General features: G+C 41.8%; 1 protein-coding gene across 1 annotated transcript in view; it reads left to right on the top strand.

The window, feature by feature from the left end:
• HDAC2 (histone deacetylase 2) overlaps positions 1–16,092 on the top strand; it is a 39,161-nt gene extending 23,069 nt beyond the window's left edge. The window contains exons 7-14 of the mRNA XM_075924001.1: positions 1,107–1,199; positions 1,293–1,401; positions 4,935–5,075; positions 8,284–8,392; positions 11,799–11,929; positions 13,363–13,518; positions 15,389–15,446; positions 15,710–16,092. Coding sequence (XP_075780116.1) covers positions 1,107–1,199; positions 1,293–1,401; positions 4,935–5,075; positions 8,284–8,392; positions 11,799–11,929; positions 13,363–13,518; positions 15,389–15,446; positions 15,710–15,740 — 828 coding nt within the window. The 3' untranslated portion in view covers positions 15,741–16,092. The remainder of the gene's footprint in view (positions 1–1,106; positions 1,200–1,292; positions 1,402–4,934; positions 5,076–8,283; positions 8,393–11,798; positions 11,930–13,362; positions 13,519–15,388; positions 15,447–15,709) is intronic.
• Positions 16,093–25,384: the final 9,292 nt, after the last annotated feature.

Raw genomic sequence — 25,384 nt, 5'->3', positions numbered from 1 at the left:
AATTCCCTCTCACATATTCCCTCTGGATAATTTCCAAAATTCAGGTGGCCTCCATTGAAACATAAAACACAGCTTGTGTCCATCATAAAGAACATGTTTTACTTGAGGTGCCCTCTCTATAGAGCTGTACGATTAATTGATTTTTTTTTTTTTTTGCTGTCATTTTATATCTGAAATAAAAAATGGAAGAGACATTTGGGTTCATCACAAACAAAACAGACATTTCTGTTTTACTCAACTGAACAAAAACCTGGAAAAAGTAATATTCATTTTGATTGCTGGTGTGCTTAACTGGTTTTTTTTTTTTTTTTTAGGAGGGGAGGGATAGCTCAGGGTTGTAAGTTTCCTCGGGTGACAGATTGCTATTGTACTACCAATGCAACTGCTCAATTACAAAAAATTGGAAAATATTCAAATTTGGCTCTCTCTAAAATTTACCATGTGTGCAGCAAGCATTTTCCAATTAACCCAGTAACATTGGGTCTTGGGTCAATTTAATTAAAACAATAACTGGCAGCTATAGTGCTCTTTGGTAATTGACCAATGTTAAGCCATTTACAAAAATCTTCTTGCTTACTATGATTTTTGGACTTAGTAATAAACTTTTATTTGGAAGCTTTTTATCTCCTTAATTGGAAGCATTTGTTTAGCGGAAAGGAAGCATCTATTTTGCACTGCTCATATCCATCACTTTATAGATTATGACACATTTTATATTTTTGTGATGGTATGGCTTATTTTAAAGGGTGTTTTTGTTACTTCATGCATCAACCAATGGGGGTGGGAGAAGGGAGATTACTGTCCATATGGCAGTCTGGTCCCTTCCAATCTGCAAGTATAGTTTAAAAGCTTCCATTTTTACTGGCTTTTTGCTCTCTCAATCATGACATTTAAAAAATCAATATTTTGGGGGTTGTGCGCTTTCTCCATTTTAGTTTTGGCGTATTCATTTTATGCTTCAGAATGATCTTATAGAAGAATAGGGAGTTAAATTAGCTGCCTTTTTATTCTGAATTATAGCATATATCCTTTTTAAGATACATGGATTACTCTGATTTGGTAAGTGGTGTCATCTTTTTTTAATAGTTTGTCAACTTTCTTTGTAGGACATTGGAGCTGGAAAAGGCAAATATTATGCGGTTAATTTTCCAATGAGAGATGGTATCGATGATGAATCATATGGGCAAATATTCAAGCCAGTGAGTATTGTCTAAACACTATTTGAGTTTAGATTGTTGAGCCTGATTGTTGTGAGGTTGAATTTAAGATTTGCTATTTTTTACTGTTCATAGATCATATCCAAAGTGATGGAAATGTACCAGCCCAGTGCTGTGGTATTGCAGTGTGGAGCGGATTCATTATCTGGTGACAGGTTGGGGTGTTTTAATCTTACTGTCAAAGGTAAACAATAGAGAAAATGCTCATTGATTCACAATAATGGCTTTTAGTTAGAATGCATGGACTTGATTCCCTTTTGTTTAGAAGAAGGGAACCTTCATTCTCCAGATGATTAACAAATAATATGATTGAGGGAGAGAGGGTGAAGTTGGTAAAAATTAGTTCTCTTCTGGTCCCCAGTCCGTTCACCATCTGGTAAGCCAAAAGAGATCCAGAGCCAGTTGTTTTTCGTTCCCACCTTCGTATCTTTTTAATAAAATTAAGCAACTTGCATTTCCACCTTTTCCATAACCAGTTCTTCTTTAGATTTTGTGCATTCTTATTGTTCTTATTTCTTTGAGCATTTTTGTTTTTCCATTGTGTCTTTAATTCCTCTTGGTTTAGAACTCTTTGGGCCTCCCTCTTATTCCCTCATTTTCCATAGCTTTGCAGCTCAGTTTTAAATTGTGGAGTGATGCACCAAATCCATGATTTTGAAAATTTTATGCTGAATTTAAATTTCTGTTATGTGCTTAGTCTGTAACTGTGGGGTCACTTTGTAACTAGCTGTATTTAACTGTGAATAATTTTTTTAATCTTGAATTAAGAATATTAATTTCAGCACTAATTTGCTAGTAAACTAAAGTGCCATGCCTTACTTTAACGTTTGTCACCATTAAATTTCCCAGAACTCTTTTGATTTTAATAATTCTAAAAATACTTTCCTCAATATCTACAGTTAAAATTATATGTTAGTTCATTTGAACCTCTTAAAGCCAGCAACCCTAGAAAACAGGCTATGCCCCATTAAAGATTTGCTGAACCACAGAAGGCAAGGGCCTTTACCTGGCACTGCTGAGGGCTCATGTAGCTCCATATCCCCCAGCACTATGAGAGCAGCTGGAAAAAACCATTGGTGAAGCGTGTCGCTGCACTTCCATTCCCCCAGCTGGGAGAAGGGGAGTGGCATTGTGGTGCAGAGCTGCTTCCTTCTCCATACAACAGGTATTCCTGGATTAGGGACACCCGGAGTACAGAGGTTCAAGTGTATTAACAAAATAGGGAGGAAAAGTAACTTTTTTTATACTTATTAGTTCTGTCCTTACACTTTTCTAAAGAAAAAAGAAGTTAAACATTTGTTAGTAACTATTACACACTTCAAACATATTTTAATCCTTACGATTTTCTTTAAGGTGACAATTCTTAAAGCTTTAGCTAGACATGCTGTTAGGAAGACATGTTCCCTTAAAAGATGTAGGGTCTCTTAGATCAGGGTTCTCAACCTTTTCTTTCTGAAGTTCCCCAACAATGCTCCTGTAGGCGTTGGGGGAACTCAGGACTCCAACTGCTAGAAGGGGCTGAAGAGTTGTTTGACATCTGTGGGGAGATGAGACCCAGGTAGGAAACCTCCAACCCATGGCTCACCTCAGCAGGCCACCCAGTGGGTGTGTTGGCAGGAAGGAAGCAAGCAAAAATTATAACTCAAAGGAGAGAGGGCCTCAGCTCAAAGGATTTGAAAAGTGCAGGGGGTAACTAGGCACAGTGTGAAGTAATTTGGTACAGACACGCAATAGCTTGTGGCTGTGTGTAGGCACGGAAATAGTTTAGGGTGCAGCGGAGAATAGTTGTGGTGTTGTGTGGGGAACGGTAGCTAGGAGCTGTGTGCCAGCAGAGCCCCACCCACCTGTAGTTGCTGCTCCCTGAGGATTCTGCTAGTCCTGGAGAGGTGCCTCCATGCTAGCGATTCTAATTGGTTGTACAAATAGTTAAAGGGAACTGAGGAGCAGCTATAATGCCATGCACCAGCAGCAAGAGACAGGGAACCACCATGGCTGCCCACTCCATGGCACCAGCCAGAACAGCAGACGTCCTGCACTTCCCAGCTCCATCTTCCATCACGGCCAGTGGCCTGGTGGAGAAAAGGGGGTCCTGGGACTGGTCCTTTCTGGGTAAGTCACTGTAGCTTGGGAGGCAACACCCTTCACATCCTCCCAACTTTCCCCATTAGGCTTGGAGCTTCTACACTATGGGAGTAATGGGGCTTGGTGCTTCAGTCATGCAGGTCACAATTTCAATCCTATATGGGACACTGAGGCCTGAAACCCATGGGGGCACCAGAGCTCCAGGCTCCAGCTCCACAGTCCTGGCTGTAGCCCATGTTGCTGCACTAGGACTTGGGACTTTAGCCATACAGGGGGCACTTGGCTCTTCCTCCTTCAAAACGACTCTCAGGTTGAAATCCATTTTCTTAGATTCTTTCAAAAAATCCCACCCCAAGTGGCTTATCTAAGGTGTCTCATGAAGTATTCAGGAGATCTGTAAACTGACCCCACAACTCCTAATTTCCAGGGGGTTTTTCGAAAAAGTAGCCTTTTTTCGAAAAAACTTCACCTGCGTCTAGACTACAGCCACGTTCTTTCGAAATTAAATCGAAAGAACGCGGCTTTTCTTTCGACGGCGGTAAACCTCATTGCACAAGGAAGAACGCCTTTTTCGACACTTGCAGTATGATGGCGTGGGGCTATCGCCTGCCCAGGGGCAGCTCTGTCTCCATGCCAAAAAAATGGATCTAAAACAGAAAAACCTCCAAACAAAGAACCTGCTGGGGGATCCCAGGAAGCTGAGCACTCCAAACCAGCACTGCAATGCCTTGCTTTCCTCCTAGAGGGACAGCAAAGTCAGCTGCAGAAGCAGAGCAACGGGTGTTCAGGAGTGTCCCTTTAACCACGCCGCGTCTCTGCAAAGGGCAAGCAGGCAGCAGCACCCGGAAGGAAATGCTGCCCCCATGCCCTGGCAGAAGCGGTTCCGGGTGGCTTTTAATTTCGAAAGAGTGTCCAGCAGTCAGGACGCTCTTTTTCGAAAAAGCGGATCGATTTTCCGATCTGCGTATTGTAGTCTAGACGCGCTCTTTCGAAAGAGGCTTGCAGTCTAGACATAGCCTGAGGGAAGGCCAGATCCTGACCTGTTATGTGGTCTCTTCTGTGACATTCCAACAGCACAAAAGACCCAGAAAGTACAGTATCTATCTGTGTCTCTAAATGGCGATTTTGTCCCCATAACTGATGTTCTTTCTGTCATATAACTCATTAGGGATCTAATCAACTGTTGTACTGATTACACTGCTCTAAAGTGAGTTGGGCTGAATGTGGAACTAGGGGCAATAGGGTTGTTGCAGCCTGCTTCTTTTGTGGCTGCTCCTCTGCACTGATCCAAAAATCTGGCCCTAGATTTGGTCATACATACATACATACATACATACATACATACCTATGTGAGTTATAAAAAAGTACAACTGTTTGGAAAAGATAGTATTGTGAAGACGTTAATGAAAAGTAGAAGAAAATGTTATGGAAATATTGTTCTTTGCTTTCTGTCTTTCTCATTCACCAATCCTGCCTCTATTTTCGTTCAATTGAGATTAATTCAGTGAAGAGATAAAAGTGCTGCACTGAAACTTAATTCTAGCACTCTTTCATTTTAATTAGGTTCATCTGATGGTTTGAATAGAAATTAAGTTATTTCATTTTTTTAATTTGCTTTTAAATCTTTTTTGGTAGGTCATGCTAAATGTGTGGAGGTTGTAAAGACTTTTAACTTGCCACTGCTGATGTTAGGAGGAGGAGGATATACTATTCGTAATGTTGCTCGATGTTGGACATATGAAACTGCTGTTGCCTTAGATTGTGAAATTCCTAATGGTAAATACTAATTCTTAAATATATTCTTTTGTCTAAACTGCCATAAGAATTGTACAATTGGTTTCTAAGAACCAAAGTTACTTTTAAACTTGTTTATCTGGTTCATGCTGGATGGGTAACACCTTTTTCATCACCTAAAATCCAGCATCCCTCAGGAACTTATTGTAATTGGTGGTGTGTGCAACTTTGTTTTAATCTTAGACATTGAGTCTAGTAATTTGTCAACTGGAGGTATGGATTCCCCCACGGGGAAGGAGGAGGAATGCACAACAGTCTTCCAGGGAGTACATCATTTCATCTAGATAGTTGCCTAGTTTTACAACAGGCTACATAAAAATTGCTAGCAAAGTCAGTACAAACTAAAATTGCATACAAGCTGTTTGGTGTTTATACTGCTCTGTGTACTGTAGATTGAAATGTAAGTACAATGTTTATATTCCAATTGATTTACTTCACAAAAAATGAGCAAGTATGCAATTTTTAACTAATAGAATGCTGTAACATTTGTATTTTTATGTCTGATTTTTGTAAGCACATAGCTTTTAAATGAGGTGAAACTTGGGGGTGTGTAAGACAAATCAGACTCTTCAAAAGAGTAAAGTAATTTGGAAAAGTTGAGAACCACCAGTGTGCTGTTTCTCACTTCTTTTGTTAAATGAGGCTAACTTTTACCGTAAGCCATAAATTTCTTGATTGCAAATCTTTCATGGTAACCTATTTTTGAATGTTTTTCCCTATTAGAGACTTATTGTTGGTATTGATTTTTCCTGGAAGGGACTCAGTTACTATGAGAATGGGTAGCAGTATAAAACCCTAAAATAGACACACCAGAAGTGTCAAGAGTCTTGACTCGGGCCAACATATGTTTAAGCCATTCCAAATGTAGCCTAATAGTAAAATTTATGAGTTATCTGGTGGTTTTATCGTTTTACCTTTTTCCTCTCTGTTTTCGGAAGATTTTGCTAATTCCATCATTTTACTTACCTAGGCAGTTTATGCTCGATTCTCTTATTACTGTGTCACTGACTTCAGTAGAATTTCTCTTGACTTAGTTATGCCTGAGAGCAGATTTGGTCCTGCATCTTCTGAAGCATCCAGTTCACCTTTCCCTGGCTCTTAAAAGGTTAAAAATCCTAAACTATATCCTATCCAGGATCTCTCTTAACTGTATCCTTAAAGAATCATTTCCTCCCCTCAAGTTTCTTAAACATACTCACCCCTTGTCCCCTTTCTATGCAGTGCTTTTCATTCTTAAGTGTTGTTTTTCATTCTCTGTGGCTGACCTTTATTTCTGGGACAACAGATTCTAAGGTCTTGTCTACACTGGTACGTTTTGTGACTAAAAACTGCCTTTTTGGCAACAAAACAGTGAGAGCGTTGACACTGCAATTCGACTTTTGTAGTGAAAAATACCCAGTTTTGGCAACAGAAAACTTCTACTCCTGAAAGAGACTTTTCTTTCGCCTCCCTTTATTGTCAACAAAAAACCAGTGTGGACTCTACTGTTTATTTTGTCGAGAGAACTGGCTTCACTTCCGTGGGTATCCCACAGTGCCTTCCCTCATAGCTGTGCAGACGTGCGCTCCTCCCTCCCCCCTCCCTTCAAAGGTCTGGGAAGTATCTGAAAGCTGAGTGAGCTGATCTATTTGGGGCACAAAGAACCAATAATTGGAATGCTCCTGTTCTGCCCTGCTTGGAACATAATGGCAGGCAAACCACTGTTTCAGGGAGAGGACTGGAGAGACTGCTGTTCTGCTTTGACATTCCTCAGCATGGAGAGCTCACCGGTAATCCCAAGAAGTGCAGGGATCAGCTCTGCCTTCCCACAGCACTGCACTGTGGGATGATTACTCATATTGCTTTGCTCTATCTGTCAACAGGATGCTAACAATGTGGCCATGAAATGTTGACAGTGAGAGGCAGAAAAACCAGTTTGACACAGTTTTCACTTTTGGCAGCTTTTGCATGTCAACAGCTCTTTCATTGTCAAACTTTACCAGTGTAGACATAACCTTATGCTGTAGTGGTATAGATATGTTGTCTGGACTGCTGGAGCAAAAGGCAAGGGATGTGGTTTAATTAGGCCTCTGCTTTATTCACTTGAAATATTGGGGAGTACAAAAATACATTGTACAGTGTAGGATAATCATTTAGTCATTTCTACGTAAGGTCCAATTTGGTCTCAGCTTCCCTCTCTTGTAAGAAGGTTAAAGGGGATAGAGCAGGAAGAGGGATTGGGTCCCTGCTGTAACATGTAGGAGCTCCAGCCCCTACATCAGCTCACTTATTGTAGGCTTTCCTTTATATCATCTGGTTCCAATCCCTTTTATAGAATGATTGTTCTCCTTCCGTAATGAGTGCCTGCATTGGACATGTGTTAGTTGTGCTTGACTGCCTCCCCCAAACTCTGGCAGGTTCCTAGTTATTCACTGATTACTTTCTTAATATTTGACAAAAATAAATCTGCCTCCTAATCAAATAGGTATATCCCATCTTCCCTGAATAACAAGGGTATCCAGTAAGAGATGTCAGATGTGGAATAACCAAGGAGGGCTTGTTTATGTATGAATTTAGCCACCTTCTTTCACTTTCCTCCTGGTCTTATCCAGCCTTAAGAGGCTTTACTGCTCCATATTATGCCTTGTACCCAATATATTAATCCAAAACATCATTATCCCAGGGGGAAATAGTTTGCTCAAAACCCCTCTAGGGTTTCTTAGGTATTTTGCCTGTAAAATATTGCATCATGTTGCAGTGTTCCAGTATTTGTTTCCTATCTTATAACTAAAGAAATCCATCTCATTTTGTCCATTGAGATTTCATGTACTGCATTTACTGGGATTGAAGTCATTCTCTCCTGGATCACATTGCCCAGATATCATAGGTGTATTCCAGCCATAAGAAACAATCTCAGGGGCTCTCCACCAGCAAACTTCAGTTCGTTCATCTATCATCTATGTGTAACAACTTGAAGGGAAAACGCTAAACAGTGCTCGTCTTCTACTTAAAAGCGTTTTAAGTTGTAGTTGTATATTCATGCAATATCTGAAGTTTGCTAGTATGCTATTTAAAGTCCTGTGGTGCAGCCTATGTATTGTATGCAAGATGGTGGTGGAAGTGGTTGTTGGTGGGGGGAGGGGGTTGTTTGTTTATTTTTGGGTTTTGTTAAAGCTTTTTTTAGGTGGCTGAAATTTTTTTTTTTTTTAAGAGTTGCCATACAATGACTATTTTGAGTATTTTGGACCAGACTTCAAACTTCATATTAGTCCATCAAATATGACAAATCAGAACACACCAGAGTATATGGAAAAGATCAAGTAAGTAGTTATGTCCTACCTTGATAATGGAATCTCTGAAAATCATAATCTGTGTTGGAAATATTTTATAAATTTCCTATCTGATCAAACTTGTGGAACTCCTTGCCAGAGGATGGAGTGAAGACTAGAACTTTAACAGGGCTCAAAAAAGAGCTTTATAGATTCATGGAGGTTAGGTCCATCAGTGCCCATTAGCCAGGATGGGTAGGAATGGTATCCCTAGCCTCTGTTTCTCTGGAGGTGGGTCACAGGGAGAGATTGTTGTGATCCCTTCCTCTAGAGCAGGGGTCTCCAAACTACGGCCCGCGGGCCGGATGCGGCCCGCGAGGCCCTCTCATCCGGCCCGTGGAGACCTTTTTGTCTATGGAAAAAAAATTACGGAAATTTACGTGTATCCTGCCAAGATCAGCCGCCGCTTACGTGGACGTTATGTTTTTACCGAATTAAAATAGAGGCACGCAGTAGTGCGTTATGTTTTCCAACCGATCATTACATTGCAAAACCTTATTCGCTGCTTACTTTTTCTACTTCCGTTCACAGTCAATGAGATGATATAACGCCATCTAGTGGCGGAGTTTTTAAATGGTTTGCTGCTGGTTCAAGACTTGATTATTTTGATCACAGTTTGCCAGTTGAGAGCAAAATCTAGTTTCTGATCTATACACCCACCTAAAGGCCTTCAGATCCAAACTTGTCTTGTTTTTGGAACAAGTACAGGCCAACAACTTGATGCACTTTCAGCAGTGCAAGGTCTTCGTGGCTGAAGCAACAGCTGAGTTCCCCACGTCATTTGCATGCGAGATCATCAAAGACCTCCAGCTGCAGTTTCAGCAGCGGTTTTCTGACTTGGATTCAAAGGCAGAAGAAGTGAGATGGTTTCAAAACCCATTTGAAGCAGATGTGGCCAGTTGCCCAGATGAACTGCAGCTGGAAGTCATTGAGTTGCAAGCAAATGACCTCCTTAGGGACAAGTTCAAAATAGGACTGGTGGGTTTTTACCAGGTTTTGCCCAAGGAAGACTTTCCTAATGTCAAAACTTTTGCATCAAGGTACCTTTCAATCTTTGGAACAACATACCTGTGTGAACAAACATTTTCAAGAATGAAATACGTGAAGAACAATTTGAGAACAAACTTGTCCGATGATAATCTCAGGTCACTGTTGATGTTAGGGACAACAAATCTAAAGCCAGAAATGTCTGCTATTTTGGCATCCAGGAAACAATTTCACCATTCACACTAATACAGGTGTTCATGTGTAGTGTATCAATGTGTTATTAAATAATAACTGAATAAAATAATATTAAATAAATAATTAAAAACAACATCCATGTTTTGATTGTTTTTTATTTGGACCTCAAGTGTGTAGTCGGCCCCCGAACTGCTGTTTGATAGTTAATGCGGCCCTCGGGCTGAAAAGTTTGGAGATCCCTGCTCTAGAGCATCTGGTATTGGCCACTGTTGGCAGACAGGATATTGAGCTAGATGAACCTTTGATCTGGTCCAGTATGGCCATTCTTATGTTCTTAACCTCATCTTTATCTCCTTTTATTTATATAGTAGTACTTGTCGCGATGATGCCTTTAATATTTTAGGGAGAAATAATTTGCTTTGCCTTCATTTTGAAGCATCGATTGAGTTTAAATGAGTAGTATTTACCAATGTGATACTGATTTTTCAAAAAGTAAGCCCCCTTAGTCTTGATTGTTTTTTACAAGAATTGTAGTAGCACCAAACATGAGTTGCAGACTCTCCTGAGAACTGCCTTCAAATCCTGTTGCCCTCCATTTCTGGTGCAGATCTATCCTATTTCCATTAACATGAGGTCTTTTGTGCTTGAACACAGGGAATACCGTAAAATCTCGAGTATAATGTGCACCTATGTATAATGCGCATCTGCCTTTTAAAGGTCAACATTCTTGAATAAACTAAACTCTTATCTATACTCAAATTTTAAGGTATGCATAGGAAGGAAGGGCCCCCTGCCCAGCTGAGCTCACACCTGCCGCGGGGTCCCCCTGCCCAGCTGAGTTCATGTACACTAAGCTCTTGCCTGCCAGCAGGAGGGGGAAGTCTCTCCCACCCAACTGCCGGCACGCCGAGCTCACGCCTGCCGGGGGAGCGTCCCTCGTTCAGCTGCCAGCGTGCAGAGCTCGTGCCTGCTGGGGGAGCCTCCCTTGCCCAGCTGTCCACGTGCTGAGCTCACGCCTGCCGGGCCTCCCCGCCCCAGCCCAGCCTTTGCCTGACCCCCTCCCTGCCCAGCTCGTGCCTGCCGAGGGTGAATTTAAAACTTTTTTAAAAAAACCTCCTATGGATAATGCGCACCCCGACTTTGATGTTAAAAAAAAGGGAAAAAAAGTGTGCCCTATACTCACAACTTTACGGTATTTACTATGAAAGGTATAAAAATATATGAAAAAATTATTTGCTTTGACCTGAATTCAGGGTTCTGTTTCTATGATGCCAAACATCTGTAAGCGGAGTAAAGTAGAATTGCTTCAGGAATTTGTAATCTCCTTTCTAGCAGAGGAAACCCAGAACACTGAATTAATAACAGAATAGGAAGATAAATTTTAGGACAATATTTGAAAATATTTATTTGTAATTTTAAATCTAACCTCATGCAAATTATTTGGGTTGTTAAAGTCATTTTAAAACATCTTGGGTCATTGTTAAAGAGCGTACGTTTGTATTCGAGAAACATCCATTTTTTTATTCTGAGTAACACACCTACAGAAGTGTCTTTTTGTGTCGCTCCAATAGTTCATGTTATATGTAAGGATTTATGAGTATAATTAAAATACTTTGTTCTTAGTTCAGCAATAATGGCAAAACAATTTCTATATCTGTAAGAATGAAAAGATCACTGCCATTCTCTGTAAGATAAAGTAATTGTTAGTTTTCCTTCTTGAAAGATAGTCAGGCTAAACTTTTTGTGCATTGTTGTGACAAACTAATAATGGTGGGCATAAGACAGTGGTTCATGGCCACTCTGTTGGCAAGCTGGTTATAATGGTTTAGTCATGAGGCAGCAGAATGTTAATATCTGAAATAACTAACTTTAAAAAGAGTGGTCCTGCAGCACCTTACAGACTAACAAAAAAAATGTAGATAGTGTCATGAGCTTTGTGTCTAGTTTTGGCCATAGTTTCAAGCATTAGAGTCTTTTGTAAAATACCATCCTTGGTTGCCACTTTTCTAGGGAGCCTGTAATTATTGGAGCGATGCTCCCTTCTAGTAAGAAAAACCTGCCTCTTTCCACTGTACAACAGGTTTGACCCCAAAAAAAGAAAAACGTAACAATTTTATAAGTCAATGTTTTACGATTAAATATTCAGAAACTGCAGGAAAAGTTTGTTCTCTCTCCCTATTTTTAACAACTTTCCCATTGGCTACTTTACCTACAGACAGCGCTTATTTGAGAACTTGCGTATGTTGCCTCATGCACCTGGAGTACAGATGCAAGCCATTCCTGAGGATGCTGTTCATGAAGACAGTGGAGATGAGGACGGAGAAGATCCAGACAAACGCATTTCTAGTAGGAAAAGTTATCTTTAGGTGTCTTGTTAGAATATGCCCCTGGAGTAAGGCCATTTTAGACGTATTGGGCCAATCTTCATCTCTGTTTTAGCTATTTTCTGCCACTCCGGTTGACAGATCCAGCCCCTAGAGATTTCCTTCCAGTATCTGAATAGGGGCCCTTTGGGCCTCTAGGTACGTGAGCTCAATCAGCTGCTCTGATTTAGGCCTAAGCCTACCCTAACCTGGCTTCTACCTGGATCAGCGATCTGGAGCATCAAAGAGGCTCCCTTTTGTTCTAAATTTGCTGCAGGAACAGGGTTTGGTCAGGGTGTAATATCTGACTCCAGAAGTCTCCCCAGAACAACAGCAAACCCAAGAGGAATGTGGGTTACAACTTGTTAAGCTTTTGAATGCCACGTCCCTTCAGAAACATCATTAAATGAATAAACATAGCTCGTACAGTGAAATGAGAGAGAATTTTTCAAAAATCTACAGAGTTGTGTTGGATATTTGGTAGATATGAGATGAGGCCAGATCTCTTTGTTAATCAATTACAACAGGTTTAACTGGTTTTTAATATAAGGCCTATGTTGTATGAGTCATAGAATTGTAAAGATTGATATTATTTCTGAACTTGGGATGTGAAGGACTAGTCGACTATAAGCAAATACTTATCAGATAGTAAACAGGATAGTCGACTAGTTGCTTTCCTACCCCTCTCCACCTCTCCCCTTGCTCCCTTTGCTGCATCTATCACATAGAGGCGGCAAGGGGTGGGGAGGGAGAAGGAGGTACTTCAAAGCAGCAGCACCTTATGGAACCCAGGGTCAGCTGCTCCTTGCAGCAGTGCTGTGGAGAGCCCAGGGTGAGCGGGGGGAATCCCCAGCTGACCCCAGGCCTTGGCGCTTTGGCCTTTGAAGTGTAGTACCAGCCCTGGGGCTGTTGCTACACTTCAAAGGTGGAGGCATCCTATCAACTAATCAAATAGTCGATGCAATCATGTATCAACTATTTGATTAGTCAGTTAGCCGATACTTTGGTACCATTCAGAATAAGGATGTTCAGAGATAACTGCTCATTTAATTTTTCATGATCTCCATAGCAGTAGCTGCACAGTCTCTTCTTAGCATCTTAAATCTGTTGCCTAACTGTGGTAAACATAATTCTTTTCCCCGCTGCAGTTAGTCATCTTCTAAATTTGTTCAGTACTTTTTAAGAAGTACCAAATAAGCTGATTTTCACTTGTCTTTGTAACATTTCTTTGTTTTTAAGAGTTAACCCCAGGGTATCTTGTAACATTTTGTGCATTATTCTATTATCCCTTGATTAGAGGACAAATTGCTGTTCGTCTCCTAACCAGTTGCTCAAAACCAATCCTATTGCAGTTAAACTTTCTTGTGTTGTTTGTTTGAAGTTTCTTTAATCTTTATTCAAAATTTTAAATGCTAGTTCGAGCCTCTGATAAACGGATAGCCTGTGATGAAGAATTCTCTGATTCTGAAGATGAAGGGGAGGGTGGACGACGAAATGTTGCAGATCATAAGAAAGGAGCAAAAAAGGCCAGAATAGAAGAAGACAAGAAAGAGGCAGAGGACAAAAAAACAGGTAAGAGTATAATGTCGTTTATAACTGTTCTTTCCAATCCATTATAGGATTGTATCTGAAAGTGAATTTTGTGAGCAGTAAGAAAAAAGGATGTTAACAAACAAGTAATTTACTAGTTAAGTAGTCAGTGGAATTTCCATCGACTAGTCGATAAGCACTTCCACAGTCGTCCTTTGAAATGTACAAGAGCCCGTCCTGGACGGGCTCTTGTACATTTCAAAAGAGGAATAAGGAATTCCACCTGCAGCCCAGGGCCAGTGGAAAAATCCTGCTGACTCTGGGCTCCGTTAAGGCACTTACCCTTTAAAATTCACAATAGCCCCCAGGGGCTCTTGTGTATTTCAAAGCATAAGCACTCATGTGGAGCCCAGAGTCAGAGGGACTTCCTGCTGGCCCTGAGCTGCACATGACATACCAGCTTTGGAATGTACAAAAGTCCCCAGTGGGGGCTCTTGTGCATTTCAAAGTGCAAGTGCCATCATGGATGCTGGGGTCAGCTGGGGACTCCCCAGCTAACCCTGGGCTCCGTGCGGCATTTCCCCAGAACCTGTGCTCTGCACGCTTTGAAATGCCGCGCTCTTAGTCCAGGATCAGCTGTGGAGTCCCCAGCTGATCCTGGGCTCCACTCAGCATTTCAAAGCGGCAGCACCACATGGAGCCCAGGATCAGCTGGGGACTTCCCAGCTGACTCTGGGTTCCTCAGAAATGCCGCAGGGAGCCCAGTGTCAGCTAGGGAGTCCCCAGCTGACCCCAGTCTCCACGCAGCACTGCCGCATTGAAGAACATTTCTCCCCCCCGCATCTCCTGCCTTTTGCTGCCTCTCTCTGATAGAGGCAGCAAGGGGGGTGGAATCGACTAGTCAACTCAACTATCTGATAAGCATTTGCTTATCAGATAGTCGACTAGTTCTTAACATCCTTGGTAAGATACTCTACAACCACTAGCACAAAGAATAAATTAACTGTTGAAATGATCCTTGAGTGAATACTTGTATAGATTCTGAAACAGTACTTACAGACAAGGAGTGTTGTTTTAATTGCATATTTTTGTCATTGTGATTTCAAATCCTGAAGCCAATAATTTGTATAGCTCTAATGTAGATGTAAATGAAAAAAGTTCTGTGTAGCTGAAGACATAAGGTATGGTATGTTTCAGAGGAGTAGTCTTGTTAGTCTGCATCTGCAAAATCGAGGCATGAAGTAGGCTTTACCCACGAAAACTTATACTTGAATAAATCTGTTAATCTCTAAGACAGGGCTACTCAACATGCAACCCACGGGCTGCATATGGCCTATTTGTTTGTGGCCTGCAGGGCGGTTTGGGTTTACACGGGTCTCAACACTCAGCCCACGGGTGGGAACCTTTGAACATGGCTTCCACTGGTAACACGCTACACAACAACGAAACATCTCCCAGACGGGGTGAGCATTGAAAGACGCAAGCGGACGGGTTGGCTGGAACAGATGGGTACAGGGTGTTGGCGTCTCTAGCCCCCAGGGAGGAGTTCCCAGGAGCCCTGGAGCATTATGGGAAGCACTTTGAATTCATGCCTCTCAGTGTAAAATAAGCTATTTTCATATATTTGCACGTATACACAACCACAATTAAGTTGCAGCCCTCAGCATGTGCTGAGAGTATCATTGTGGCTCCTGGGGCTTCCAGAGTTGAGTAGCCTTGCTCTAAGATGCCATAGGACTCCTCATTTTTTCCCGTAAGTTGTTTGTTTAATTAGGTCTAAGACATGAATAGGCAGCTTGGTTTCTTGATATTTTTTTCTCTCAGTCTTAAGAAAATTGTTTTAGGTTATGTTTCTGGAATCCTTTCAGATATTTCAAGCATGACTCTGTGTGTTTTCCTTAATTGTTTTTAGATGTTAAGGAGGAAGATAAATCCAAGGACTGCAGCGGTGAAAAGACAGACACCAAAGGGTAAACTCATTATTAAACTATAAAATGTTTGTGCTTTGGAGAACATACATTAGCTTTCAGTGCTTTGCCCCGGTTAACATTTCTTCTGTACAGATAGCTGTTCATCCATGTGAGGTTCTAGATCAGTGTTAGAAATTACTAAAATACTTTAAAATTAGTGATGGGTAGTTCTAATTGCATCTTTATCAATGGATAGTATAAAAGACTCACTTAAAATGAAATTCTGTCATGTTTAATAGTTTATATTTTTTGCTTTTTAATAGAACAAAATCAGAACTGCTCAGCAATCCTTGAATTAAAGTTAGCCTCACACCAATTACAGAACAAAGTACTAGAATGGGAAAATACTAAAAGAAGAAGAGGATTTTTTTCATGTTGAGAGACTGCTGATTTCATTTTTGTACTGTTTGGCATGGACTGTATTTATTTTCATTTGGCTTTGTTTTGGTTTTTGGCAAGTTGTATTGTGAGTTTTCTAATTATGCAGCAGAAATTCCTTTCTTCACCATGCTTTATGTAATAGTATTTAAAATGGATGTGAGTTATTATGTGAAATGTCTAAACTGATCTATTAAAGTAATTTGCCTTTCCTGAGCTGATTTTACCTTTTTGTAATTATATCTTTATTAAAAAAAATTGTACTTGATTCTCTTTTGTCTGTCATTGCATTATATAGAAAGCACTTCCATATAAAGAAAGTAAAGAGAAACTATCAGTTGCTAGGGGATTTAAGAGGACAGTCTATATGTTCATGTGCTGATCTATGCACATTGTAATGACTCGGAGGACATGGACTGTGGAACAGTGACTGTACTTATTATACTGACAATAAATAATAGAAAAGTTGGTATAAGTATATGTGTGTGACATTTGGAAGCAGAAGGTTAAAGCTGTGAACCTCCTGGTTAGATTGTATAACAGGGCAACACTTTCTAGCAACAGTCAGTCTAGCAGATGAATTTAATTGAGCTACTCTTTTAAATGGATGAGAAAATGTAGTTGAACTTTTTGGTCTGTTTCCTGTTGATTTCTATTTATACTAATAGGAATTATTGTGCATTAGCCCTCCTTCATATTCATGACCTCTTTAGAAGGTTTACAGTAAAGATAACATGACAAAGTAATTTGCATCCTATTTTTTTGGAGCTTAAGGAGAGAGAATTTTTGAAGGTTTGAGGCTTTTTGTCTACATGTCTGTCTCTAGTGTGAATGTCAATGAAAATGTGGTAGGATCAGAGGCTAAAATAAGAAAAGAATAAGTTAAAAATTACTTGGACTTGGTCTATACTGGGATTTTAGGTCAAACTTAGCCGCATTGGGTCAAATTTCTAAACGATGAGTCCACACCACCAAACCTATTCTGTCGACTTTAGGGGTCATTAAAGTTGATTTCTCCATGCCTGCTTGCACAAGGAGTGACCACTAAATTCAACCTTGCCTAGTCATCTTCATGGTAGTGCAGATGCAGCACTTAGAAAGTCGATGTTCTTGTCCTCCAGCAGGTGTCCCACAGTACTTTGCAATAACTGTTTTGGCCAGGACCTTGAACTCTGTTGCTTTCCAGGTGAACAGGAAAAGCCCCAGGAAAATTTGAAGTTTATTTCATGTGTGTCTAGCATGGTGAGCAGACCTCAGAGCAGGTAGCACTCCTGAGCAGCGTACAACTGACCATGAGTTACATAAGAACATATGTCCATGGAGTTCTCCCAAGATGCTTGGGCAGCAGCATGGAGGACGGCATAGAAGAGGATAATGGTGAGCAGGGCAATCGATGTCACAGAAAGCCAAGAACTTTTTATAACCTTGGAGACAATCTCCTCCAGAATATCTCACAATTGAGCACTGAGCCTGGTGAGGGCACTTCTGGTTAGTTCACAATTTGTATCTTGCTAAAATTGTTTTAAGGCAATTGGATATGATCTGTGAGGTACCTGCTGCATAGTGGCTGCTTAAAACCATAACTGTGGCCTTGTACATAAACACATTCCTGTTGTCTTTAGACAGACCTTGTTGTTGTTCTAACAGATTAGGTTTTACACTCCACAATAGATCTCCTGTAAAGTCTACCCTTCACTTTTCAATACAACAGGAATAGCAGTGAGTTTGCTGTACACTCCCCAAGCCCCACCAGCTGTCTGGCTGGCACGAATCCACAGGCAAAAACTGACCACAGATGACATGTTCAAGGAGCAAATGCAATCCACCCATTTGTACAGGAAGTGCTTAAGTGAGGGGGGGAATAAACTGCTGGAGGAGATGCGAGCAGAGCTTGAGGACAGGAGAGTAAAGCATCAAAAAAGAGTCTTATCCTCCCTGGCGGATGTGATGAACCACCTAGTCGTTTTCCAGGACACCTACATGCTCAGGCACCCTCTCCAGCCATTGCGGACTCACATTCTTCCTCATTGGATTCCTGAGCCTCCTCTCCCAGGGGCCCATGAACATGGGCAAGAAGTCAAGGGCAGAATCACACTCAGCCCTCAGGAATGCATCATAAAGCAACAAAGGGCTGTCCTTGCAATTGTGATTACTCCCTCTCTCTCCGAAAGTTCCTGCTGTGGACTCCTTTTCTGTCTCTGTTCCCCCTACATAAAAACACATGATTTCTGTTGCAAAAAAAGCAAATATGATTCTAGGTTGTATCAACAGGTGTGTTGTAAGCAAAACTCGTGAAGTCATTCTGCCGCTCTACTCTGCACTAGTTAGGCCTCAGCTGGAGTACTGTGTCCAGTTCTGGGCGCCACATTTCAAGAAAGATGTGGAGAAATTGGAAAGGGTACAGAGAAGAGCGACAAGAATGATTAAAGGTCTAGAGAACATGACCTATGAAGCCAGGCTTCATGAACTGGGCTTGTTTAGTTTGGAAAAAAGAAGATTAAGGGGGGACATGATAGCGGTTTTCAAATATCTAAAAGGGTGTCACAAGGAGGAAGGAGAAAATTTGTTCCTCTTGGTTTCTGAGGACAGGACAAGGAGTAATGGGCTTAAAGTGCAGCAGGGGAGGTTTAGATAGGAATTTTTTCCTAATGTCCAAACTGTCAGGGTGGTCAAATATTGGAATAAATTGCCAAGGGAGGTGGTGGAATCTCCCTCTCTGGAGATATTTAATAACAGGTTAGATAGACATCTGTCAGGGATGGTGTAGATGGAGCTTGGTCCTGCCTTGAGGGCGGGGGGCTGGACTCGATGACCTCTCGAGGTCCCTTCCAGTTCTATGATTCTATGAATGGCAGTCTCTATTGCCTGTGTTGAAGGGGAGTTATAGGCAAGCACACTGAATGCCGGGGCACCTCATGCATGACTTTTAAAACTGGCCATTCATAAAACTGTCTTTCAAAGCCTCTCTGATTTGGATTGCCCTTGCTGAGATGTCCTTATTGCCCTGCTCAAAATCCCTGTCTAGATGCTCTGCCTCTCTTCCTCCCACACCCGACAGATACATTTCCCCCTTACTCTTCCATTGTGCTGGCAGCCTGCTGTTTGCGTCTTCATAATTGTGAATGTAGTCTTCACTAAGTTCTAACCTGGTAAGTAGACTATGGAACCTTTCCTTTAAAATGTCCAAAAGCACATTCTACAACCATTCTGCATTTGTTTAGCCTGTAGTTGAACTGCTTCTTACTGCGGTCCAGGCAGCCATGTACGACTTCATGAGCCATGGGAGTCAAGGATTAGTCTGAGTCACCAAGGATCACTATTGGTATTTCAACATCTCAGATTGTAATTTTCCGGAGGGGGAAGGCAGGTGAGTTCTAGCTTGTAGCTTACCGAAGAGGCAGAAGTTCCTAAAGACGTGAGTCATGCGCCTTTTCCAACCATTCCGCATTGATGCATGTTAAATGGCCTTTGTTTTCCACCAGCTCCTGCAGCACCATCGAGTTTATGTACTCTTGGCAAAGTGGTTGGGTGCCACGATGAGAATGTGTATTCCATCTATCGCCTCCACTACAGTTAGGGAACCCCAGCATGGCAAAACCCTGTACTATGTCCACATTTGAGTCACTATTCTCTGTATAGGAGGGGATCAATTGTCTTGGCTTAGATCACAACAGCCCACACTGTAGATTTCCCCACTCCAAATTGATTCCCAGTTGACCGGTAGCTGTCTGGCATTGCAAGTTTCCAGAGAGCAATTGCCATGTCAGAGCAGGGCAGGGAAAACAATTCAGGGAAGGGAAAGCAATTGGCAAACTTCAGTGAAAGTAGCTTTCCACAGACAGAAGTTTTGCAGCCACTGCTGATCATCCCATTCCCGCAGAACAATGCGGTCCCACCAGTCTGTACCTGTCTGACAGCACCCAAACCTGTAATCTACTGTGTTCAAAGGATCAAATGTCCGTGGCACATGCCAGGCACTCAACTGAAGTGCTTCACAGAAGAGTATGTTCATGATCTGAGATTCTTACTTGTTCCAGCGGACCTGGATATGGTCTTGGCACACTCCAGCATTAGACACACCAAGGTTAAAAATCATCATCCTACTGCTTTGATGCTCAACGGGGTCCATGATGGGGTCCATGATGGGTTCCATGCTTACGCTGCTGTGGCATCTGCATAGATAATGGGCCTGATTATAGTCCAGTCAGCCTAACTTTGATGCCTAGAAAGCTACTGGAACAATGTATTAAACAAGCACATAGACAATGTGATTAAAAGGAATAGTCAATGTAGATAATGGTCACCAACTAGTAGATCAGGATTTCCCTCTGATCTTGGAGCCTCTGAGAGGTGATCCTGACTGGTTTGGCCAGGAAGCTATCAAGTGCTAGCACTTCCATTGCCCCTCTACTCACTGTCATGCTGCTCCTGCCCTCTGCCTCGGAGCTGCTCCCTGGGAGCCTCCTGCTTGCTGTGCAGGGTATAGGAGGGAGAAGGGGGGATGTTGATGTCGGGATGTCCGTCCTTCCACTTCTGTACCTATCTCCACACAGAGAGAAGGGGATGGAGGGAGCTTGGCAATGCAAATCTGTGTCTCACACTGTGTGTGTGTGTGTGTGTGTGTGTGTGTGTGTGTGTGTGTGTGTGTGTGTGATTCTCACCAACACACTGTCCCTCACTCTCATCTCCCGACTAAACACACATGTGGGGGCTGCTTGTTCATTCTTTTACTGCTTGCAAAGTGCAGTATTTGGGGTTTTGACTGGTCTGTGCATTTCATTATTTTCATTTCTCTCTTACACTTACATTTAATTCTTTGAATAGTGACTTCTAAAATGCTAAACCTGTCATGGCTGGAGTCATTATCCCTGTGGTAATTGCTGCTCCTGGAAGTGTCTGGTATGTCCCTGCAGCCCCTGAGAGAGACAGGGGCCTGAGAGCAGGGGCCATCTCCACATGCTGTCTTTACCTACAGACACCACTCCGGCAGCTTACATTGATCAATGGAACTGTAGCCAGTAAAAGCTGTGGGCTTAATGCCCGTACATGAAGGCCAGCATATGGTGCCATGGAGCCACTGCTGCACATGCCAGCTGCTTTCAGGAGTGGTGCAGGGCCAGGGCAGGAGTAAGCCTGCCTTAACTGAGATGGCTTCCGGGTGGGTTAAGTGGTGCCCACCAGTCATGAACCTCTTGCTCCAGACTTGAGTCCCTCTGCACCCAAACTCATTCCTACAGCTTGCACCCTGAAACACCTCTTGGTCCCCAGTCTTCTGCCCTGGGTAAGCCCACCCTTTGGCCCAATACTAGAGCCTGCACCCCAACTCCCTACCCCAGCCTGGTGAAAATAAAAGGTTCAGGGAGGAACGGGGATGGAGTGAGCAAGGTGAGGCCTTAGAGAAGGTGTGGAGCAGGGGCAGGGCCTCAGAGGAGGCATGAAGGAAGTGGGGCAAGAGTACTTGGGTTTGAGGTAGATCTTACTTTGCACTTAAATTGAAAAAAATGGTTAAAGGTTGGAGACCACTGGTTTATATCATATAATCAAGTAATGTAACTTGATTTTTAATAAGGCTTTTTTGATCATAGGTACTGATTTCTTAACTTTCTGGGGGGTGCTAACCTCTCCCACCTACCCCCCCTTCCTGAGGCCCTGGCCCCATTCCTCCCCTTCCTGCAAACCCGTGCCCACCTCACCCTGCCCCTACTCCATCCATACTTCCCCACCTTCTGCCTTCAGCATGCCCTGCCCCCATTCATTGTCCTCTCTCCCAGAGCTTGAATGCCATAAATCAGCTGTTCAGAGTTCTAGCAGTGTTGGAGGGAGAGGGAGATATTGGTAAGCAGGGCTAATGGCATGCAACAGGCGTGGGGAGAAGGACAGAGGGCGAAACTTGGTGCCAGTGGATACTCTGCACCCATTAATTTTTCCCTGTAGTTGCTCCAGCCCTGCAGCACCCTCAGGCTATGTCTACACTACAAAGTTATTTTGAAAAAACGAGGAGCATCCACACAGCAAGCCTGTTATTTCAAAATAATAACTCATTCCATAAGGAATAACACCTATTTTGAAATAAAGTCAATGTGGATATTCAGCTGCTGCTCTTTCAAGATACTCCGAGAGTCATTCAAAGAAATTACTCCCTAGTGCGGCTGTAAGTCAAGGTTGTGCATCCACATTAAGGGAGCCTGCTTTGGACTAATGTTGAGTCTTCCCTGTAGTGTGGACATGCTATTTTGAAATAACTTATTTTGAAATACTAAGTCCCAAATAACAATTTAGAAATAACCTGTTAGTGTAGACATAGCTTCAGAGTAAGCACCTAAGCTTTTGACACAATCCCATATGACATTCTCATAAGTAAACTATGGAAATTGGCCTTCTGCTGTAAGGTGGGTGCACAACCAGTTGAAAGACAGCACTCAGGGAAGTTATCAATGGTTCGTTTGTCAAACTGGAGGGTGTATCTAATAGGGTCTGGCAAAGGGCAGTTGTGGGCCCAGTATTAGTGAATATTTTCAGTAATGTTTAAGGAATAGAATGGAGAGCATTCTTACAAAATTTGTAGATGACACCAAGCTGGGATCAGCTGTTAACACTTTGGAGGGAAAAGATTAGAATTCAAAATGACCTAGAAAAATTCGAGAATTGGTCTGAAAATAACAAGATGCAATTCAATAGAGATAAGGGCAAAGTGTTTCACTTAGGAAGGAAAGATCCAATGCACACCTACAACATAGGGGCTAACTGGTTAGACAGTAGTGCTACTTCAAAGGATCTGGAGCTTCCAGTGGATCAGAAATTTAGTACAAGTCAACCATCTGATGCAGCAATGAGACAGGCTAATATTATTCTGGCACATATTAACATGATAGTTGTATATAAGACATGGAAAGTAATTGCCCTACTTTATTCAGTGCTGGTGAAGCCTCAGCTATAGTATTGTGGATTTAGGAAAGAAAAAGACAAACCAGAGAGCATCCAGAGGAGAGCAATAAAATGACAGAAGAGTTTGAAAATCTGACCTATGAGGAATGTTTAGCCGTGAGAAAAGGGGAGTGAAGTGGCAATAGGTAACAGGCTTCAAATATGTGAAGGCCTGTTTTCTAAAGAGGATGGGAATCAACTGTTCTCCATGTCCACTGAAGGTAAAACAAGAACTAATTATCTTAATCTGCAGTAAAGGAGATTTAGGTTAGACAGTAGTAAAAACTTTCTTACTATAAGGATAGTTAAGCTCTGGAATAGGCTTCCAAGGTTAGGTTGAAGAAGTCCCATCAGTGGAGATATTTGAATAGATTGGACAAACACTTGACAGGCAACATTTCCTCTAATCCTTCCCATCTATGTGTGGAATAAAGTTTCTGTGCACCACCAATAGAAACCAAACACCTAGCTGTGGGTTCTCTGCTAATCTGCTGGTGACATTTGAATCTCTCTTGAGTGGTTGTACAAGTGCACAACTTACAAGGAATGGTGTTGCTAAGGATGGTCCAGGTTTACTTGGTCCTGCTTTAGTGCAGGGGTTCAATTTAATGACTTCTCCATCCTTTCCAGCCCTATATTTTTATGATTTTATATTGTGGGGAGAAAAATTCCTTCCTCACTTTTCTAGGTGAACAGTTTTAAGTGTCTGGAAGCACATTTTATTTCTCTCATTGCTGTTTGATTGCTGGAACTGTCAGTAGTGTTAATGTGCATGCAGAAAACCAGTCTTAGTATTAATCTGCTAAACTAAGGGCCAATTTTTTCAACCTGTCTTCCACTGGCATGTATATAAGCACCGCTGCACTTACATTTTAGGCACTAATACCTTCACAGCTAGTTGATAGTGTTCTGAGTTTTCACTTTTAATTCGTAAAAAAGAATGCTAGGATATTTTCAGTATTTATTTTCCAAACACTACTACTAGGATGAAATTGGGTTTAAAAAATAGACAAATTAGAGGCAAAAAAGAAAAACAAAATCCCTCATAATATGCACTTTTACTGCAGTGTAACTGAAACTTTTTTATGTGCAAAGGTATTTCTTTTGTCTCTTTCAGAACTAGTAGTTTTTCCAGAAATCCTGGTTTGCATTTACTTGTGTAATTTTCTTCAAAGTATCCTCAGTCATGTTGAGCCTCTTGCTGGTTTGGAAGTAGTCCAACTTTGAAAGTAAGTACTCTGCATCAGTAGATCCAAGGAGTACCCTCAAAGCTCATTGTGCCACTTTGCTGAAGTTGAGAAGTGTCTTGATGACTGTTCCAAAAAGCCAGCGTATCCCATTTCACATTGTCAAGGTTAGGCATATTCATGTAAGTAATAACTTCCTTTTCAGATTTGAAATTTCACCTTGAGTGTCAAATTATTAAAATGCTCTTGGCATAGCAGCCGTAGTCTGCCGCAACACCTGGATGATACTCCAGAAAGAACCTTTGACACCAAACACTTCAGGGTTCAGATTACAGACCACAGTCTTCTCCCATTTCTCATTGAGCATTGTGTTGAAAGTTTTGAATATTTTTTCAGTTCTTTTGTGTTTGGAAGGATTTCCAGAAACAGCAAGGTTTTCTTTCCATATGCTTCTTCTACTCAATTCAGCTGAGATTTTGGTTGTCAGGATTTGGTAAATGTCTGTATTTGGGAAATGGGTTGGCAGTAGTTGGAGAAAACACCAGTGTTTCCTGTGTGTCACAGTGATTCCAAATTTCCAACAATGAACATTACATTAGTGTACGGAATCTGGTGGACGTTTTGGTCATCTGCCATTGTCTTAGAATTGCAGTTTTAGAATCAGCAAACTCCGGTTGATCTAGTAGATCCATTAGCAAAGTCCACATGTTATTTATATAAAAAGCAGTGAAATACAAGCTCATAAGGGCACAACAGGGGTAGGTAATCAGTCAGCCTGGCACTCATACTGTGTAAAACAAAGACTTCAACTCATTTGCATGCTTGAAAATGGCTCCAAAACCAGTGATACAAAATGTCACATCTTCCATTTCTTTAGTAGCTATAGCTGCTGACCACACTATGTTAGATGAGCAGGACTGGTAGTACATAGCAGCTCTGGTTTCTGATTTGAGTTTAATCTCCCATCCAAGCTTCGCTATGTAGAAAACCAAATATATAGAGCCCTTCAAATCCATGGATATCCCAATTCCTCCTCCCTCACCCAAACCATGTATTCTGCACTTGTTTACCCCTATCCTGGACAAGTGAGCAATTTTAACTCCATTGCCCCTCTAAGGGGAAAATATGCAACAGTTTGATACTTTAAATGGAGTTAGCCATGCTGTGGCGCACTGCTGAGCCTTTCCCTGTTAAGACAATTGTTCTCTTTTCTGGGTTCCACCTGGTCTGATATCCAAATTCTGGAGTCCTCAATGAGTGTTTTAAATAAATTTTATTAAAGAAATGAAAGTAGAATAGAGCCTTGGAGCTCTGTTGGTCAGGCAGCATCACAGTGAGACAAATGCATGTAACCTTCCCCTGAGTCAGTCTTGACAGAATGTAGAGACCCTCACTCCTCTGGCCAGGAGTCCTTTTTACAGGTCTGTGCAGATCTGCAATGGCCACCCA

This window comes from Pelodiscus sinensis, chromosome 3 (assembly GCF_049634645.1).
Source record: "Pelodiscus sinensis isolate JC-2024 chromosome 3, ASM4963464v1, whole genome shotgun sequence".
In the NCBI taxonomy this organism is placed as follows: Eukaryota; Metazoa; Chordata; order Testudines; family Trionychidae; genus Pelodiscus; species Pelodiscus sinensis.
This window is presented reverse-complemented; position numbering and strand designations above follow the sequence as displayed.